General features: G+C 41.3%; 4 protein-coding genes across 5 annotated transcripts; 1 reads left to right on the top strand and 3 right to left on the bottom strand.

Annotated features, from left to right (window-relative positions):
- Positions 1 to 949: 949 nt before the first annotated feature.
- LOC116214180 (altered inheritance of mitochondria protein 3) lies at positions 950 to 4,396 on the bottom strand. Its single transcript, XM_031549510.1, has 3 exons — positions 3,921 to 4,396; positions 3,180 to 3,458; positions 950 to 2,299 (listed from the first exon to the last, which is right to left on the bottom strand). Exons 1-3 carry the CDS (start codon positions 4,230 to 4,232, stop codon positions 1,220 to 1,222), a joined length of 1,671 nt encoding a protein of 556 aa, XP_031405370.1. The 5' UTR covers positions 4,233 to 4,396; the 3' UTR covers positions 950 to 1,219.
- A 1,720-nt stretch (positions 4,397 to 6,116) lies between these two features.
- On the bottom strand, positions 6,117 to 8,241 carry LOC116213933 (chaperone protein dnaJ C76, chloroplastic-like). Of its 2 annotated transcripts, none has more exons than XM_031549086.1 (6): positions 8,100 to 8,241; positions 7,802 to 8,003; positions 7,255 to 7,441; positions 7,023 to 7,129; positions 6,683 to 6,881; positions 6,117 to 6,577 (listed from the first exon to the last, which is right to left on the bottom strand). In XM_031549086.1, exons 1-6 carry the CDS (start codon positions 8,186 to 8,188, stop codon positions 6,438 to 6,440), a joined length of 924 nt encoding a protein of 307 aa, XP_031404946.1. In that variant the 5' UTR covers positions 8,189 to 8,241; the 3' UTR covers positions 6,117 to 6,437. The 2 variants fall into 2 exon arrangements, with proteins under 2 accessions (XP_031404946.1, XP_031404947.1); XM_031549087.1 differs by having other exon boundaries at positions 7,802 to 7,991.
- A 451-nt stretch (positions 8,242 to 8,692) lies between these two features.
- Positions 8,693 to 11,470, top strand: LOC116213934. The gene is made up of 7 exons (XM_031549088.1): positions 8,693 to 8,915; positions 9,016 to 9,138; positions 9,305 to 9,394; positions 9,504 to 9,712; positions 9,825 to 9,872; positions 10,364 to 10,544; positions 10,926 to 11,470. Exons 1-6 carry the CDS (start codon positions 8,828 to 8,830, stop codon positions 10,541 to 10,543), a joined length of 738 nt encoding a protein of 245 aa, XP_031404948.1. The 5' UTR covers positions 8,693 to 8,827; the 3' UTR covers position 10,544; positions 10,926 to 11,470.
- On the bottom strand, positions 10,541 to 13,322 carry LOC116213932 (high affinity nitrate transporter 2.7). Its single transcript, XM_031549084.1, has 2 exons — positions 12,091 to 13,322; positions 10,541 to 11,226 (listed from the first exon to the last, which is right to left on the bottom strand). Exons 1-2 carry the CDS (start codon positions 13,254 to 13,256, stop codon positions 10,980 to 10,982), a joined length of 1,413 nt encoding a protein of 470 aa, XP_031404944.1. The 5' UTR covers positions 13,257 to 13,322; the 3' UTR covers positions 10,541 to 10,979.
- Between the last annotated feature and the right edge of the window lie 5,910 nt (positions 13,323 to 19,232).

The raw sequence follows: 19,232 nt of genomic DNA, 5'->3' as shown, positions 1-19,232 counted from the left end.
AAAGTAAAGTGCAACTAGATTATTTTTCCAGTCAAAACTTCAATTATATTAATTTATTATCGATTCAAATTTAGAAAAAATAATTTCAAAATATTAAAAAATTTGAAATTTTTTTTAAAAATCTTCTCCTACCTTCGTTTTTTGACATGGAAACATCAAAGGACAAGAGAATTGAATTCTTTTATTCATTCAATAGAACATTCTTTCTCTGCTTCCCCCTAATAATCTCATGAGCTATCCCCTTCTCCACCTAAATCCCCAAGACCTCCACCACATAGTCAATCCCAATGTTTTCTTCTTCGTCCTTGTAAAATCTCCATCAAGGTCTTTTTCCTCCATGGCCATCCAACATTTTGATACATAAAAGGTCTCGCCTTTGGATCAGGTCAGTCTCGGAGTTGTTCATCGTTGGGAGGTCATAAGAGTCTCTGATTCGATAAAAGATCTCACCTTTGGGCCTGTCTAATCAAATTCCAGATTATGTTTAGCTCATTGTTTTGTTCTTCCGAGATCTCACCTCTCCCTCTCTGTCTTAGGCTCTTCTATCTTCTTTCCACCTAACTTTCAAGTTTTTACATTTTAAATAATTAATTTATTGATAATAAATTAATTTTGGCCAAAAAATTGCTAGAAAATAACCAAGGTGGCAATATGCTTCTTGTTAAATAGGTTGGGTGGGGCGATGCAAAATTTTAAAGGATAGGGGGTACCTCGCTATTAGGTCCAAAGGTGGGGGTGCAAAGTGCCATTTACTCTAAGAATTAAAATGTCTAAAATTCAATCCTCACCAGGTCACCAGGGACTTATGCTCCTTTTATTCTTTACTTCCTATTCCTACAATAGGTCCATGAAAACAGTTACACATTACATGAGATGGCATGATGAACATGGATTAATTATGACTCACTGATACAAGGGAGCACAGCACCCCCGTCGGAAAAATATCGAATTGACAAATTACACCCCAGCTTAAGAATAGTCTTGAAACAATAAGAAGTAAGTGCAGATGACAAATCAGAAAAATGAACAAGCTCCACAACCATCCCGGAATTACAACCATGTCCATGCTATACCAAACGACACAAGAAAAGAGGAGGAATGCACAAAAAGTGTGTATATATATAATAATAATAATAATAATTAAAAAAAAAAAACCACTCTTACGGGCAAAAGAAAACCTAAATAACGAGGGGAATCTTTCGACTCCAATTATAGAACATTACCGACCGAACCAACCTCTAGGGGGCTGAACATCAGAATCATTCATTAACTTGTCTAGCACCACGTTCAAGTCCACGGACTGCCCGTTCTCTGTCAACTTTCTGACTGTAGCCCTCACTTGATCTCTCGGGAACCCCATACTTGTGACTTTGTCCACCACGTCGTCTACAGGGAGCCTGTTCCCAGTCCCAGTCGATCCTGACCCGCTATTTATTCCCGAAGCAGTGGGTAGTGCCTGAGGAAGAATACGAGCAGTCGGGAGCTGTGGGTACCCACCTCCACCACTGCTCTGAGAATGCTGGTGAGGCTTCACAGGGGAATTGGGGCCATACTGAGGAGGAGACCCACCATAAGGATATTGATCAGAAGAAAACCCGAGATTCGACCTGCCAGGGGGTGGCTCATACATTTGGGCTGGTGATCCATAGAGTTGCTGGGATGGAGGGGCCCCACTTTGTGGTGGCTGGGAGGGTGGAGGCTGACGGAGGTTCGGCGGTGGATAAGGCATATAAGGCGGCTCCTCCAGATGATGCCCAGGAGCGGTCTGAAGCTGAGAAGGATGTTGAGGTGGATGTGTAGGCTGGGAGTATGGAGGCTGCTGAGGTGGGGGGTACTGCTGATGTTGTTGGGGAGCCGCAGGAGGCAGTGGCTGTTGGCTCGTGGGGAGCTGGTATTGCTGATTTGAGGCCTCTTGAGGTTGACTCGGAGGTGGCGGGCAGTAAGGCTCTCGCTGAGGAACGGAAGGATTTGGGAGCTGTGGGAACTGGTTTGGCATTGGAACCGGAGGCGGCATGTTCTGCTGAGAAGGAGGCGGAGGAAGAGGAGTCATTAATGGAGGAAGCGAAGGGACTGGTGGTTGGAAAGGTGCGGAGGAAGGAGGAGGAGGAGGAGGAGGTTGCTGAAGAGTGTGTGATTGCTGAGGAAAAGAAGGCGGTGGTGGTGGCTGCACAGAATCTGCATGGGTAGGGTTGTGGCCTTCTCGAGGCTGATCAGGCTTGGAGATTTGGAGCTTCCCGAGCTGAAGGTGACTTTCCATTATGTCCTGCTTGTCTTTTATAACCTGTACACCATTTTGGACCTGCATGATGTTGAAGAAGATTATAAACTGCTTTCAGCAATCACAATAATACCTTGAAAAGATACAGGCAACTCAATGTGATAAGTCAGTTGGATTCAAGATAAACCAGTAAGATTCCAAACAAAATAAACGACAACCGAGAACAGGGTCAGCAGGAATAACCTAGTGTCAGAATTGTCCACCTCTCAAGTTCAGGCTTGAATAAACAAATCGAACATATAAAAGACGTTTCCATAAACATAGCATACATAAAACAAAAGGCAATCACCTATAGCGAGCGTGAATATATTTGAACTATCATCAGCTGAACATCTGATACAAAAGTCACGTAGTATTATTTATCCTTTAAAATTATGCGAAATATATTAGCTGCTACCGGGACTGATTCTTTAATAATAGCAAAGGCCAGGTCCCCTTTTGCATTTATACGTCTGAAGTTAGTTGTTATGGGCATGTAATGACCTCGGAAAACTACTAATTGGAGCAGCTTAGCCTCATATAACCAAAAACAACCAATTTGATCAGTATGGTGACACTTCATCAAAGATTTGTGATGACACTTATCCGTAGGCCTTCATTAAAGACCAGAATAACAGGAACAAATACAATGTGTTCTTCACGGTATAACTAAAGAATCTAACAAAAATTACATGCATATTGCATCCTCTAGTGAAGATTAGTGAAACTTTCTTTTCAAATGGGATAATGGGCCAGACGGCATTCAAGAAAAAAGTAAGCAATTCGCGGTTAAGGATGTAACGAGATTACTTCACTCAGTGCAGAAACCAAGCTGTCGTTCTACTTACCATAAATAAAATTAGTAATGCAGCAAGCAATTAATATAAGCACTGAAAGAGACCAATAAAGGGAGCCAAATTACCTCTCTAAGAATATTTTCCAGCTCCCTCATTTTTCCATCAGTACTCCCGTGATTGTTCCCAGCAATTACCTTCAAGTCATCAACAGAATTCTCAAGGCTGCGAGTTCTGCTTTCCAGCTGTGTCAGTCGTGCACTAACGGCATCAAATGCATGCAGCAAATCATCAACATGTCTCTTCATCGTTTGATCGATCTCAGACACTATGGATGCATCGCGGGCATGATGATCCTTCTCAAGTATGACTTTTGCAGGTTCAAACGAATCTAAAGAACTGTAGTTCTGCATAAATGTTGAAGCAGGTCAATATCATCAACAATCAAGTACACCAGCTCGTATGCTCAGAAATCGGAGCTGAGCGGCTGAGCCTGACCAATCACAAATCATCGAGGACACGATCGAGTTATTAACCAATCCAGAACTCCAGAAAAAGAACACACTAAAGTGTAACTGCACTTCAGTATAAGCATCAATCAGCTCCACACGGTGGAAAGCACGGGCATAACCTCATCAATCCACAACAGCAGCAATCAATACGAGTTCATATGCACACAAACCATGAGCAAACAGTCACGGCAGAGAATTCTGTCCGATTTTGCAGGACCAATTCTAATCCACTCAAAAGTTGAAACGGTCCCTAGGCGTAATTCGATCAAGTACTAGAAATCAAATCAGAAGCATAGCACTATAACACCAAATATGAACGAACAGCCGCTAAATATCCATAATTCAACCAGGACTCACCCGAACTGGAGCGTTGTCGTTGGCCTTCGAATCGACCGAGCTCCAAGCTCTTGCCATCGATTCACCGTCTAAGCTCAACGACTTGGGGCTGGACAGCCCAGCGGAGACTGGCCGAATCGGCTGGAAATCGTAGCTTGGCACGATATTCTCCGCCCTGAGCACATCGATCTCGTCACCGCCGCCGTTCCTGCTGGCCTGGTGCTCCTCCTCGGGGTGCTTCATGAGGTCGATGAAATCCTTGCTCTGCGTCTGGGCGTTCGTCGACGACGCCAGATCCATTATCTGCTTGTCCATGTACTGCGACGTGTTCATCGAAGATCGGCCTCGGCTGCTCGGAATCGTCGGGGGCTCTTGACGTTCGATTTGACGGATTGCCGAGTATGACGTGAAATAGCGATGTCAATGAGCTGATGAGAGCGTTTGCGAGAGGAAGAAGCAAACAAGACGAGGAATAAGCAAACACGAAGAGTGGAAGACGAAGACAAAGACAAGTTTCGGTTTCTTAAGCAAATAGAAAATGTTTTCGTGGAAAACGGAAACGAAGGATTTCGTGAGAGGACGCGTGTTGGGCCTCCTTTGTGGACCGCAGGCCCAAATCTGTTCAGTGGTCGTCTGCACTTCAATTAACAGGTGATTTCCTTCAATTTTGTTCAAATTTATAGAAACTAGGTAATACTCGTGCATTGCTCGGTAATATTTTATTAATTCTTTATAACCAATTGAAGACAACCAACACATATGATACGGATAAAACAAAAATGTATGTACCGGGTAGATTTATCACTATAAATTGTGAGTGAAAAATGATTATATCATAGTGTTATAAAAATGCCGACGACATCTACATATATATAAATCAACCTTAGAGAGATAAAGGTGTAGGAAAACTAAAGCGAATAGAAGAGATGTGTAAAATAAATTTTTATGTACAATATTTATAGGATATTCAGTACGTTAAATTTGGAAAAATATATCGTAGCTCGATGAGTTATTGTATTATCGAAAGATTTTTAAGTTTTCAAGAGTGCTTATAATTATATATCAATATATACAAATAACACATACATATATTCGAAATTCGTTGAATATTCTAATTAAGAATTAAATTCTCTGAGTAGTTCAAAAGACGATTAACCACGAGCTAAAAGTTTTTAAAAGACGACGTCTCCTAAGCACTGCTCGACTTTTATATATTATAATAGATAATAATAGAGTAGATGAGAACCCTTGCATGCGAGCATGTTAGAACTGCTGATAACAAAAGTTATAAAAAAATACAGTAAAAATATTAAATAAGTAATAATAGTATTGAAAATAATATCTAAAAGATGAATTTACAAGTCAGAAATCTTGTTATCCAATGTTTATCGCTGTTATTCGAAGTCTGTCTTGCCAAATCAACTGAACACGCCAAAAGGGTAAAAATATATATATATATATATATATATATATTTAACTGTCTTTTGTTATTACAAAATGTTAGAATATATTTAGGAAAAAGAATTTAAACACAACTCAATTCCTTAAAGAGCCCCAAAACTAAACATTTTTGTTCGTCTCTCTTTTAAAAACGGATTCATTTCCCTTTTTTATTCACTGTATCTTCTTTTTTTTTTCGTGAATTAGAAGACCGAAGCCCCAATTGCTTTCCTTCTCTTTTTAATTGCTACCGTTTCCTCAAAAATATTGGGATACTTCTTAAAAGTAGGCACTATATAAATACATGCGGGAGTCGCACCTTTTCTTATATTCTTATTCATAATTACTTGAAAGATCACTTAAAGATGAACTTATTCTATCGTATTGGCACATTATTATATTTCGCTCCAAACTTTATATATCGTATATAGGTAAATATCTGAATATTGAGATTTAGTACAATGCCACTAACCTAACGACTAAAATCGAGAGGTTTTGGATCGGATTTTCATTAGTGGGAATTCTATTTGTTATTGGAATAGCTTGATGGGGGAATTCTGTTCCTCGAGTGGCTTGAGATATTGTCATGCCTAATTTCTCCTCGATGCAATGCAAGCCTACAAGCACCACTGGTGCGTCGATGAGGTCGAATTCGATCACCCTTGTGATTCTAGTTAAGGCAACATGGAGAACCTCGATTTACCAATCTCGTTATGGTATGGTTGAGTTGGATGATCAAGAGTGAGATCACGGTGACTCGAACTTCAGTCTTCATGATCATCAGTCAAATTCTCACTAATTCTATCATTGGAACATCTCGAATCCAAAATGGCCAACCAGGGAAATCAAACCGCGACCATCACTGCACTTCCCCCCGAACCAAATCGTTCTGTTGTCCAAACTAATTCACAATCCGACACCATTTACATCGACTTATATACGTGTTATGTGCATCCGATTTCCCTTAGAGATAAATCCACCATTGCCTACCTGATCGGTCACAGGTGCCGAATGCTGATGTCCATTCGAGGGCAAAAGGTTATCTCCGTCGCGGCATCAAGGTTCTATAGCTGCTATATAATTACTCGATGTCTGCACTCACTCCTTGTTCTGCATCTTCAAGCCGAGCACTTCTAACAGTCTCCAGATTTCCGAGAATCTCTCCATATTTATCTCCTTACTCGCTTGAGCCCGCGCCTCAGCCTGTGCCGGCGTCTCTTCTTCGGAACTTACACTTGCTGCAACCAAAAATCCTCAGTTATTGAAAAACATATATATATGACCAAATAACAAAAGTCGATTTGAATGAGCCGATTGAACGAGGTGTAAGGTGTTATTCATACCATTGTTCGCTGCAGCCTCCAGTTTGAGCTGCTTGATGAAGGATTTAGCTGCCGAGAAAACATTAGCAGGCCTCTCCCAACCTCCTCCGAAGACACCGTATCCTGCCATCTGCTGAGGCCGAATTAGGAACTCGAGAACTTCGAGCTCCTCAGAGTCCACCCAGTAGATGCAATTCACAGGGCACGAGTCCACCGAAACCTGCAACTCGGGCAGAGAGTTACACAATACTATATGGACTTAATCAATGTAGTTAAAGTTGTCACGAGGTTCATCTTCTTTCCTTTTTCATCCCCCGGTTTTTTGATCAATTATAATCACGAACTTCAAAGATCGGTGTACCTCGAGTTTTTGTTGGTCATCCCCAAACTGTAATTTCACTCGAGCACATCCGAGATCTTCGTCCATGACAAAGGTCTTGCCAGCATGGCATACGCATTCTCTGCATCCTGGAACAACCGTAAGACACCAAAACTCGATTCAGCATTACTTCCTAGCATATCCTGGAAAATCCATGGCTGAGCAACTACTATTTAGCACAAATATGATGGGTTGTGTAACGTAGGAAGATGACCTATGCAAGCATTTTCATCGACAAACAGGGCCTGAGGTCTCAAGGGTCCGTTCCACGAACTGTAGGAACTCGTATTAGACTTGTGCCTTCCAAACGGCGCTCTTGCTCGATTGTCATGATCTTTCCTGAGGTTTCCTTTTATCAGCGCCTTGTAAGCCTCATTGAGCATCAGAGTATATTCATGTCCCTAGTGAAAGCCAAATGCATCGAGCCTTTCAGATTCAAGATCACCGGTCAGTTCGATATAAGCTCAAACAAACACCGAAAAGGACCAAATGAGCTGGAGATCGCTCGATCATTCGGTTTTGTAGAATCTAAATAAATTAATCAAGTGGTTTTCGACCTGATAGGTAATAAAATCTCTCCCACGATGTTTCTCAATTTTTCCTTTCTATCCATTCCACCAATCCATTTTCCTTCCTACCAAACTAATAGTCAATTCCATAAGCATTTATCATATTAACGAGAACCCGAGGCGAGTCTTCATTCCTATGCAACGCCTTCACATGAATAAAGAAAAGATCCCAACTTGAACAAGTAAAATGACCTCTTGCCCTGCAATGTCAGGGTGGTGCTTCTTCTGCAGCTTCCTGTAAGCCTCTTTGATCTCCTGCAAACTCGAACCAGCCGGAACTCCGAGCAGCTCGTAGTACTTCCAATTGCTCATCTCCTCTCTGAATCTCTCCATTGCTCTTCTGCTTCTGCTGCTGCAGCACCTGATCCCCTCACATCTCTTCCTGCGCCAGCAGCTTTGACATATAAAGAGAGACTTCATATTACACCGAAAATGAAATCAATCAAATCTCATGAACAGAAGTTTCGAAGAATTTCCCAGAAAATAGAACCTTGAGATGGGTTTGGATTCATTGAAATGGAAATGGTGTTTCTGATATTTGCCGAGGAACAGAAGCTGATGTGTTAATGTCAACGACATGTCTTAAGTCTTCTTTTGTTTGGATAATCTTCTGATGTCCAGAGCTTCTGTTGGAAATTGGTAGATGGAAAAATATCTGTTGGAAATTGGTTGATGGAAAAAATCTGACATGGGAAATATCTTTGCACTTTTGTCTCACTCCCAAAAATGGTTTCGTGTCCGGAAAAGGTTTTCCAAGGAAGAATTTCCTAGAAATCATATTTGGTTTTATCGCTTCATTCTTGTGTTAGGTCCTAAAAAAAAAATTCAGGAGTAAATTCTTTTTTTTTGAAGATGTAACTACTAATATGGATCGAGAAAACTCTAGTCCGATGTGTCACGAGTGTGGGTCGAGATAGAGACCTCCAAATAATACACGACTCATTGCCATTTAAAAAAAAAGAAAAATACGTAGAAGAAAGAAAAGAAGAAGAGTATCTTCAATGGGGCAAAAAAAAAAAAAAAAAAAAGAGGAGAGGGAATAATTGACATGAAAATGAAAAACTGTTTCAGGAAAACACTTTTCCAATAGCATAGTAACCTAGAAAACGGGGACAGCAGCGTCGGTTCATCCGAGCTGACCTTTTCCGCGGCAGTCGACGGAGAAGAGAACAGAGAGAGAGAGAGAGAGAGAGAGCAAGCATAGAGCAGAACGAAGAGATGTCGCAAGTAGCAGCAAGGCTTCTTCTTCTTCTTCGCCCAATCAGGGCTTCTCTCCACTCATCACTCTCCTGCTCTAAAGCTCCCCGTGAGCTATCGCCATCATCGTCTGCTCTGCTTCTGTTGATTTATCAGTGGAAGATCTTCGCTTTCTTCTTGATTGATGAACCCTTCAATTTTTTCCGCAGAGTTTGTTCGCGTACAGTCGTGGATTAAGGGCCTGGAAGCTGGTCCTCTTGCCCGGCCGGCAGCATTTGGCCATAGATTCCTCGGCCGGAGGTCGTTCGATACGAGGAATTTTTGTCGCCGAGGTAATCCTGCGAAAAATTGGGCTTTGATCACGCCAAAGAAATGTTTCTTTAGATTTTTCGACATCATTGAGACTCTGGAAACGTACGGTGTGTTGTTTTTTTATGGAAATCGAATGCTGTGTCTGCGGCCCGATTGAAGTTTGGGCTTTTTTTTTCTAATCTTTAGGTGGGAAAGTCGGCGTTGGAAGTGCTTTCGGGGCCTCAGTCATAGTCGGAATAGTCACCTTTCTGCCAGAGGTCACGTACTCTTTTGACGGTCTGTGGTATTTCTATGCTTTTGGATTGACAATAAAGCTCGATAACTCCATGATTGGTGTCTTTTGAAGCAATGTGAATAGCTTATTCTTTGAATTTTGATGATGTAGATGAGCATGAAGAGTGGGTGGGAGCTTCAGATGAGGAATATGATCAGAAAGTTTTCTGGACTTTCGCCGGAAAAATCTGGCTCCCCGTCATTTTCACTCTCACGGTGTTGTTGAACTTGGATCACCCTATGCAGCTAGTATTGAAAGTCATTCTCTTCCTTTTTAGCACAAGGCCGAGCCCTTCATCAGTTTACCTTTTCATTGAACAGGTAAATGGGCTCATCGGTTTTATTCGTTGTCTATATGAAACGATTGCAGTTAATAGTGTCCTTGGCTTCAAAAAGGAGGAAATACTTTGACTGCTACTGTTTAATTCTGTAGATGCGTTGCCGATCTATGCTCCGAGAACCCCACATTTCTAGATTCAAGGTGTGTCCATTGCTAGCTTCCAATAGTGGTTGGTTCAACTGGTATTTTGTGTTCTTTATATTCCACTGGCTGTGGTTACTGACGAGTTGCCTTAGGGTTATCGTTAAATTAGTTCTACCTTTTCGGGTTCCATAGGTTCAATCTGGTATGTGAAAAATAGCAAATAGATTTATAAAACAACATGAATTGATGGAAATTAAGCTGGTTTAAAGCAAGAACTGGTTGATTCAAAAAATAAACCGGCTTGAATCAGCCAGCCGTAAGGAAGACTCAGGTGGTTCAGTGGTTTCCATCAGTGTGCTTGCATTCCTCTAAGAACCAGCAGTGGTGGTCCTGATTGTTGTCAAACTGGTCGGTCCTCTCCAGCTTTTAAAACAACGGTAGACTTATATAAGAGGAACAATTGGTTTCTGCATAGTGTGAATAGGTTATTTGCTGAATTATCCGCATTTTGTATTTACAATTTTGTTTTCTTCATTCTCTCGCTGTAGTCTCTATATGCCAGCAAAGTTGAAATCTGCGATTATAAATTACTCTGTCTCGCGCGGGTCGATATGAGAGGCCAGAAACTTACTTTGGTCGGAATTCTTGGGGGCTGGTGGAAGCTGTCGCTATCTCCTGGGAATGGGTCATGCTTAGTTTCGAAATTATACCAAAGATTATCTCAGTAAGGTAAATTCTACTGTTTAGATCTAAAACTCTTTAGCTCGTGATCCAGATCCTGTCTGGTACTGAAAATCCTACTCGAATTAAAAAATTGTATGGATCGCCTGGAAGGTATTAGCTATCCCTCAATGGCTTTTTCCAGTGGATTTCTATAATTTCCAGAAACATGCTTCCGAGAAACTTTTGTCAACCACCAATCTAGCTTCTTTGAGCTACAACTTCATAGAATAAATTGATCATTTCCTCACAGAAGACCAAATTTCTTTTTCCCTCCGTTCTGTACATAATCAATTCTATACTAACAGCATGTGATAATACATAATCAATTCTATACTAACATGATGGCAATATATGCTCTGCGCATGTGACAATCCTTCTCTATTTCAGCCGTTCAGAGCATGGAGATTGGTATCAAACTTATGCACCCGCCCCCAGTTCAACTCAAGACAGCAGGTAGTATTCTTCAAGGCCCGAGTCCAGGTGTTCAGAGGGCCTGCAGAACATCCCTCCTGACTCTGGGAAGTAGATGAGGGTGATGGGCAGAGTACAGACGATCATCACGAGGCCCATGAGAGAGATGCTCGTCTGCTTCGAGAGCCCGGAGGACCCTGAGAACAGCAGCAGCTGGGTCACGACTGCTCCTATGGTACCTCCGCTCCCTGTCATCCCCGATATAACTCCCAGAGACCTGCAATAATTTCACTTCAGTATCTTCATTATCTTATAGAATGTACAGAGAAAGGATGCTGTGTAAAGAGAGTAAATACAGTTATCTTTGTGACCACGCGAAGCAATGCATCTGAAATCGCTTACTCTGCTAACTGGAAGCGGGGCAGATCATGCCTTTTTTTCCCGATTCTTTAGCACCTTTCGTTCTTCCGAAATGGGGGTGGAAGTTTTGCAATTAATAATATGTTTGCAATCTTCATCTACTTTGATTGTTTTTATTACTCGAAGTACCTTCGTTGTAATGCATGATCCTTCCGAGTTTCTCTCTCTCTTCTTGAGTGTTCTATCTCATGGTTCTGCAATCACGACCTATTATTCCTTACAGTGCACACAGGTGCCCGTGGCGATTTATTTAATGACATGAACCGAACCGTCGAACTTCTTTGAGCTTTCTGATGAGTTTGATCCGTTCCTTAAAATTCACAAATTATTTTTATCATGTCTACATTATTAGAGTATGAAACAGAATAGGACACTGCTGGGGACAGCACTAAGTGTCCTTTTCCTGCCTGGTCGTGTGGGACTCAAGTAGTGATGTTATCTTACAAAAGAACGAACGAAATTCCTCTATCTGGTACTCTTGAACTCCGGCTTCTTCCTGCCCGGTTACATATATCCCGTATATGTTCGAGATAAATATGTGAAACCCGACTTAACAGGGTACATAACATAAGGTGTTTTCAGTAATTCCGAATTCATGTACCATGTGAAAAATCGTCCATACGGAGGGCAATTTGCTAATTGCATCACGTCACGTGACTTATGAAAATTTAAATTGATCAGTTTATATAATCCGATATATAAGGAGAGGAAAGAATTGTACCTTTTAGAGACGAATGGAACAACGCCAAACGTGAGCCCGGAGGCAGCCTGAACGAAGAAAGAGAAGCAGCACATCACCACGATGGATCCCCACAGAGAACTCACCCTCCCTAGCAAGAGGCACAGCAGCCCGGCTGCCGTTTGGACCGCCCACAGCCCCCACAGCCGTCCTCTCATCCCGAACCGCCTCCCCAGCTCATCAGACACCGCCCCCCCTGCTGGCCGCGATATGATGTTCCCGGCCCCAAAGCAGGCTGCGATTAGCCCCGCTGTGCGTAGGCTCAGACCAAAACGGTCGTAGAAATACTGGGCAAGGATGTTGTTTGTGGTCAGCTCAACCCCGAAGCAGTAACCGTAAGTTAGCCCGAGGATCCACCCCCGGTAGTTCTTGAGCCCGTGGAGGAGGACACTCAGGAACTTGGTGTCCTTTGAGGAGAAGGAGGAGTTCAGCTTTATCGGGTTAGCGTTGGAACCGCTGTAAGGGCGGTCCTGGCCGAATGCCAGTACCAGGATGGCGGTCAGGGCCTGGAAGAGGGCAGGGAAGACGAATGAGAGCCGCCAGGCAGTGGAGGACGATGAGTGTAGGGCTGTTCCGAGGGAGGAGTAGATGAGCGGCATGATGAGCTGGGCCAGGCCTGAGCCCGCGTTGGCCCAGCCTGCCGACACAGCCGTGGCCAGGCCCACAACCTGGCCCGAGAACATCGAGCTCATCCAGAACTGGTTGGACACGAAGTTGGCCAGGGAGAACCCGACGAGGAACCGGACAACGACGAACCCCCGGGCAGAAGAAACAAGCAAGGCAGCCAGGATGGCTGGGGCAGTGAGGAGCGAGAGGGCAGCAGAGGCCACACGGGGGCCGAAGAGGTCGCAGGCAGGGCCCATGGCGAGGCGGGAGAGGATGGCACCGGTGAAGGAGGCGATGCCAGCTATCCCAACATCGGAGGCAGAGAGGTGGAGGTCGGCCCGGATGACGGGGAGGAGAGGGGGGATGGAGAAGGTAGAGAAGAAGCATGAGAAGAGGGAGAACCATGCAAGGTGGAAGGCAAGCATGTGAGGGGATGAGGCTGAGAAGGGCTTGAACTGAGTGGCCTTGCCATTGGAATCAACTGGGATTGAGAAGGAATGATATTGTTGATGATGGAGCTTCTCAAATTGATGAGCTTCCATTGGAGGTTGAATGGGAGTAAATTGGTATTATGTGTTATGGAATTTAAAGATCTATATAGAGGGAAATGAGAGGGATTATATATTATTATTATATATATATATACATATATATAGTAGGAATTAATACCATCTCGTCAGCCTAATGACTTCCACTCGAACGTCAACTTGACTCTAAGCGTAAAGTACATTTTCTCCTTTCGAACATCTGCACTATAGAGTAAGTCCACCATCATGAAATATATATAATTTGTCAACTGCACAATATTTCGTGACCCAATTGATAATTTTTTTTATTATAAGAGAGTCATGGATCAGATAGAAGAAAAATGGAAACTCACTAAAGGAGTATGGATAGGGGATAGGGATGAAATTAAAAAACGGTAAGTTATCAAACGGAAACGCGCGTCACTGATTGATTATTTACATGCAAAACCATATGAGTTTAACCGTTTGTTTGGATCATAGGTTAAAGAGAGATATGGAATAGTGGATTATGGAAGGTTATTGTACAAATTTATATCATAATCCTCCTTAATCTATCTCTTCATAATCCGCCATCCAAATAAGTTATAAAAGCTTACATTAATTACTCATGGGAGAACAATACCTATAGATGCATAATACCTTATGTGCATGGCATAAATCTGACCCTTTTTAATGCAAGTAAATTAATACAAAAATATAACAATATTATTAATTTTTCTCGATAAGTATGTGGGAAGTTTTTATTAAAACGTAATGCGTTTATCAACCCTAATGATCGTTAGGCAATGTTTCGATATATACTTCTAGCCCATAATTTTCCGAAATAAGCGTATATGTATTGATCTGTACGTATATGTCCATGTCGAAGGTGGAAAAATTTAAATCTCCAAGCATCTACGTTTGTTATATGTGGAAGTGATTGAATTTCATCCAAAATGAACATCCCCACGCATTAGTAATTGCTAATTACGCCATATATTATATATTTTTAATTGGGTGAAAATTCAGTACATATGTTTATTTTCACGTTTATTTACACATCTCTCTTGAGTGATGCAAAGAGCCTCAATTTCCCTTTGAGGAGATGAAAAACTCAAGTCGGTTTTGTTCAAAGCATGCATTTTTTTTTCTCCCACATATTTCGGAATTCAATGAATGACTAATTTAATTGATTCAAATCGGGTCAGTCCACTAAAGATAAAAATATCCCAATTATAAAAAAATTTTATTCACAGGATTCGAATATGAGATCTTGTTTAAGGGAAGAAAAGTGCAGAATTTTGAACCAATTCATATTGGTCAAAGCATGCATTATTGATTAATCAATTAGAATTGGATCACCTATCCATATATATAAGTAAAATTGCATCCTATTATAATAAATGCTCTTTCATTAATAGAAAAAATTATTTAAATAATATATTAAATAATTAAGAGAATTGATTTAATCAAATCAAACCTCATTATAAAAACCCAATATCTTCTCGGCTTATTAGAAAAGACTCATTTAAAAAATTAAGTGACAATTAAGTATCTTAATAATTAATTATTTAATTCGATATTAACCTAATTTCTATTATTATAATGGTGAAATTTTGTAATATATGAAATTCAGGTAATATAAAAATAAAAAAAATAAAAAAATAAATATTGTCAACAAATTTTTTATTTATAAAGTACGTAACCAGTTTTGTGTGAATATCTATAAAAATATGTATATTATATAATTATTAGATAAATATATAATGCATTGAGACCATTAGTGGAAAAAAATATTTGTAGAACCCTGAAAATTAGTGTAATTTTATTAAATTATAGAATGAAACTTCAAATTAATTTATGGCATATTATTAGAAGGGTAAAATTATTGTAATATGTGAACTTATTGCAATATATAAAACGAAAATTATATATTTGAAATATTTCATTAAATTTTATATTTAAAAAGTACATAACCAATTTTATTTGAATATCTATAAAAATGTGCATATTATACATTGATCAATTAGATAAATATATAAAGCATTGAGACCATTAGATAAAAATATTTATTGAACCATTCAAAATTAGTTTAATTTTATTAATTGATTATCGAATGAAACTACAAACTAACTTTCAACATATTTTATTGTATTAAAGAGCAAATATATGTTTCAAAAATCAAAACAATTGTTATAAGAAATGATATATATACTTGTTAAAAACGAACATATATATAAAACAATAAATGACATAAACACCACAAAAAGTTTGATGATATATAGAATTTCTAAAATTATCATAATCCTATAGAAGAACAAATTTATAACATAATGCTATTAACTGATAAAAAATAAAAATAAACTATAAATATAAGGATGTTATAAACAGCGTTTTTTAAAATACAAATTTATATTCTATTTACAAAATTTAATATATGTGATAAATTTATAGTAACGGTTAATTTAAGAATGTGATGCATATTAACTGAATAGAAATTATTATTATAATAAGTTTTATTGAAAAATAATCGAAGACTATTATTTGTATTAAAATTAAAAGTTGACAATTATTATTATCTTGTATAAGATAATTCATGTTTAAAAAATATAATTAGCTACAATAAAAATCATTTAGAGATATTTTGAATATGAACCCTTGTAATGCACACGACAAAAAAGTTAGTTATAATTAATTTTGTCGTTTTAAAATTATTTACATTTATTAGCTTGCCACATTTATCATATGTAGCGCCTAATTTTGGACTGAAGTTCATCAATGGTGAAGACAAGATCAATTTCATTTTGGCTTCTATGGGTATCAAAAATCTGGATACTACTTTATCGATCCACAAGTCGAATTATACGTGCTTCCTATGGTCAAATCTGATTTTCTGAGAAGTTTCAACAGTCGATTTCTAGCCTAACAATTTCTACAGAACAGTTTAAGCTCATCGACATATATACAGAATCGACAAAACGACTGCGATCGAGATGGTTATAAACAATATTGGAGTCTGTCGCTGTGCGCACCCGAATTTCGTCTCGTCGGGGCACGCAATGCGCGAAGCCTCATTGCAACGCGGCTTGGGAGTGTCCACCTTCCCGGGGACGCGCGACGAACGCACGTGAGAAGGAGTCGCCACTTACTGTTTACGACCCGTAGGTCGAGGGCCGTTGAGTCGCCCGGGTCTAGGGGTACGGGGTACACCTAAATGCTAAGGCAATGATCATGCGGAACCGAAAGTTCCGAATTCGGGGGTTCTATTACGTGCGGGCCTACATCCCGCACGCCCTTTCGGTACTCTAGCTTGCTAGGCTTGCCGTTTTGTTTATTTACCGTGTGATTTAAGGTTGCACTTGACTCGCCCGTTTTGACACCGTAAATTCGTAAGCACTCTCAGGCCTTTTCTGCTTATCAACCGAGATCCTTACATTGACCGAATGAAAATACAGGTATGCTTGCATAAATGAAGATACAGACGCTTGTACTGTGTTTTGGACCCGGTTGATTTGCATCAAGCCAAATATTCCTCTCGTGCATGCCGTGAGTCTTGAAGGACCGAAATAAAAAATAATGCAACGCGGGCTCATGGAGCCGGTGGTCGGGTCCGACCGGACCGACGGATAACTGAAGAATCGTTTGACTCTTGAGACAGCCGTGGGACAGGTCGAGCTCCCGGGTCATGTCCTGACCACGACTCATTCATCCAATCCGAGTTGTCTTTCCATTTAGACATCACTAAGATTGGGACGTTGAGTCGAGGCAAGACCCGATGCCGCACTCGGGTTGCGCGCTCTCAATGTGCATGGGCGTTGGACCCCGTGATATCGTTTCCTATGAGTTCAGGCTTGAACCGCGATGAATACAGCAAATAACAGAAAAGTACATGTTGCAAAGAGCACGTATTATCATGTTGCATACATATAATTACATAAACAAAATTATTTAAATGAGGCGTATGCGTTATCGGTGGGGAATCCAAGTAGGAAAAGCGATTGGATATCTTTGGAAAAATGTTCGCAGACGGATTTGGATAATTTTAAAGAACAGGGACGGATTTGAAAATTCGAAAAGTTCAGGGATTGGTTTGAAGATTCAGAAAAGTACAGGGACTGGTTTATAAATTCAGAAGAGTTCAGGGACTGATTTGCAAATTCAGAAAGGTTCAGGGACTGATCTGAAAATTCTAAAAGATGAGGACTGATTTGAAAATTCTACAAATTGGGACTGTGTAAAAATTTACTGAAAATGTCCTAGGACTTATTTGAAATGAAATTGAAAATCAGGACTGATCTGAAAGATAAAAAAAGAGGCCCGAGGACTAAACTGAAACAACTCGGAAAGTTTCTTGGAATGCTAGAACAATTCTGGAAAATTCAAGGACTGATTGAAAAATGATAAAGTGACCGGGGCTTGATTGAAAATGATTTTGAAATTCGGGGCAAATCTTAAGAAAATAAAAATACTTCTTCTGGACTGAAATGTGACAAAACAGAAAGTTTGTAAAATCGAGTTCGGAGACAAAACGATCACCCACGCGACTCAAGAACATACACTGCACATTATATCCATCAAGAAAGCAATAATATTCAGGGAATGAGCCCTAATCATGCCACTAAGTTGAGAATTTACCTAGTTCGGAAAAGTTGAGGGGTGATTCTGTAAATAAAAAAAAGTCAAAGATATGCTGGGCGAGTTTGACCGGGCCGGTCTGAACAGTATCGGGCCGGTCTGAGCTGGATTGGGCCGAACTCCGATGGAATGGACTGGGCCGAATGGAAGATTGGGCTTCGGAAGGATGGATGGGCCGAAGTTGGCGGACTGGGCCGGACCTGCAACAGAGAAATAATGGGCTAGTCCCGAGATGCGGGATAGGGCCTTCAAGAGTCGGGCTGGACCGTTGCCGAGTCGGGTTTGGGCTGTTTTGGCTTGCACAGACCCGAATGGTAGCAACAGACCCGACTGGAAGGGTGGACAGGCCCGACTGGCACAAGTCGGGTCGGACGTCGCCACGGAGGCTCCCGATGGAATTTTGAGGCAAAGTCGGCGGCATTGGACTCCTAACTGACTGAGGAGCACAGTGATAGGTGGCTCGTACCGAGATTCAACCCGAGCTGACCTGTGCGTCCCTTCAAAGTTCGGATCAGAGAAGACGACCAGAGGAACAGGCCCGACTGGCACAAGTCGGGTCGGACGTCGCCACGGAGGCTCCCGATGGAATTTTGAGGCAAGGTCGGCGGCATTGGAATCCTAACTGACTGAGGAGTACGGTGATAGGTGGCTCGTAGCGAGATTCAACTCGAGCTGACCTGTACGTCCCTTCAAAGTTCGGATCAGAGAAGACGACCAGAGGAACAGGCCCGACTGGCACAAGTCGGGTCGGACGTCGCCACGGAGGCTCCCGATGGAATTTTGAGGCAAGGTCGGCGGCATTGGATAGCCAAGGGACTCCTCTAGGTGACGGTGGTGGTCGTTTGTTCCCAGAGTTGTCGGGTCGACCCGTACAGTCCTGCAAAAATCACCGAAAACAGAGCACGTCTGGAAACTAGCCCGACTGGGCAGTTTTCGGGTCGGAATTCATAACGGTGGATTCCGATGGAATATTTGAGCGAGGTCGGTGGCTCCCGACTCCTAACTGACCCCTGGAGGTGGTCGAAGTGGTCGTTCGTCGAAAAGGGTCACGGATCGACCCGATCTGCAAGAAAACCGAACAGACAGTCAGAAACGCCGGCCCAACTGAGCAGTTTCCGGGTCGGAATTCATAACGGCGGATTCCGATGGAATTTTTGAGCAAGATCGGTGGCTCCCGACTCCTAACGAACCCCCGGAGGTGTTTGATGGGTTTTGAAAGTTCAGACCGACTCGAAAAGGTGAGAAAACAGGGCTGGAAGTTTTGACCCGGGAAGGACCAAATCTGTCCAGATTTGTTCAAGGCTGGTTCTATGGTTTAGAGGCTTCAAACTTAAAATCTAAGCTCAGAAATGGATAGAGGGGGTCGAAAACATGTAG

Source organism: Punica granatum, chromosome 7 (genome assembly GCF_007655135.1).
Source record: "Punica granatum isolate Tunisia-2019 chromosome 7, ASM765513v2, whole genome shotgun sequence".
Taxonomy (NCBI): domain Eukaryota; kingdom Viridiplantae; phylum Streptophyta; class Magnoliopsida; order Myrtales; family Lythraceae; genus Punica; species Punica granatum.
The sequence above is the reverse complement of the archived record's forward strand: the minus strand, read 5'-3'. Positions and strand labels throughout refer to the sequence as shown.

What these genes read in the sequence shown, in the direction of transcription:
- LOC116214180 (XM_031549510.1), bottom strand. Translation starts at nt 4,232, where the DNA reads ATGAACACGTCGCAGTACATGGACAAGCAGATAATGGATCTGGCGTCG. An exon ending in ACGACAACGCTCCAGTTCGG is followed by an intron (nt 3,459 to 3,920) that starts GTGAGTCCTGGT and finishes ACATTTATGCAG; the next exon opens with AACTACAGTTCTTTAGATTC. An exon ending in TGGAAAATATTCTTAGAGAG is followed by an intron (nt 2,300 to 3,179) that starts GTAATTTGGCTC and finishes AACATCATGCAG; the next exon opens with GTCCAAAATGGTGTACAGGT.
- LOC116213934 (XM_031549088.1), top strand. Translation starts at nt 8,828, where the DNA reads ATGTCGCAAGTAGCAGCAAGGCTTCTTCTTCTTCTTCGCCCAATCAGG. An exon ending in GAGGAATTTTTGTCGCCGAG is followed by an intron (nt 9,139 to 9,304) that starts GTAATCCTGCGA and finishes TCTAATCTTTAG; the next exon opens with GTGGGAAAGTCGGCGTTGGA. An exon ending in GGTCACGTACTCTTTTGACG is followed by an intron (nt 9,395 to 9,503) that starts GTCTGTGGTATT and finishes TTGATGATGTAG; the next exon opens with ATGAGCATGAAGAGTGGGTG.
- LOC116213932 (XM_031549084.1), bottom strand. Translation starts at nt 13,256, where the DNA reads ATGGAAGCTCATCAATTTGAGAAGCTCCATCATCAACAATATCATTCC. An exon ending in GTTCCATTCGTCTCTAAAAG is followed by an intron (nt 11,227 to 12,090) that starts GTACAATTCTTT and finishes AAATTATTGCAG; the next exon opens with GTCTCTGGGAGTTATATCGG.
- LOC116213933 (XM_031549086.1), bottom strand. Translation starts at nt 8,188, where the DNA reads ATGTCGTTGACATTAACACATCAGCTTCTGTTCCTCGGCAAATATCAG. An exon ending in CTGACATTGCAGGGCAAGAG is followed by an intron (nt 7,442 to 7,801) that starts GTCATTTTACTT and finishes GGCTTTCACTAG; the next exon opens with GGACATGAATATACTCTGAT. An exon ending in CGATGAAAATGCTTGCATAG is followed by an intron (nt 7,130 to 7,254) that starts GTCATCTTCCTA and finishes CGGTTGTTCCAG; the next exon opens with GATGCAGAGAATGCGTATGC.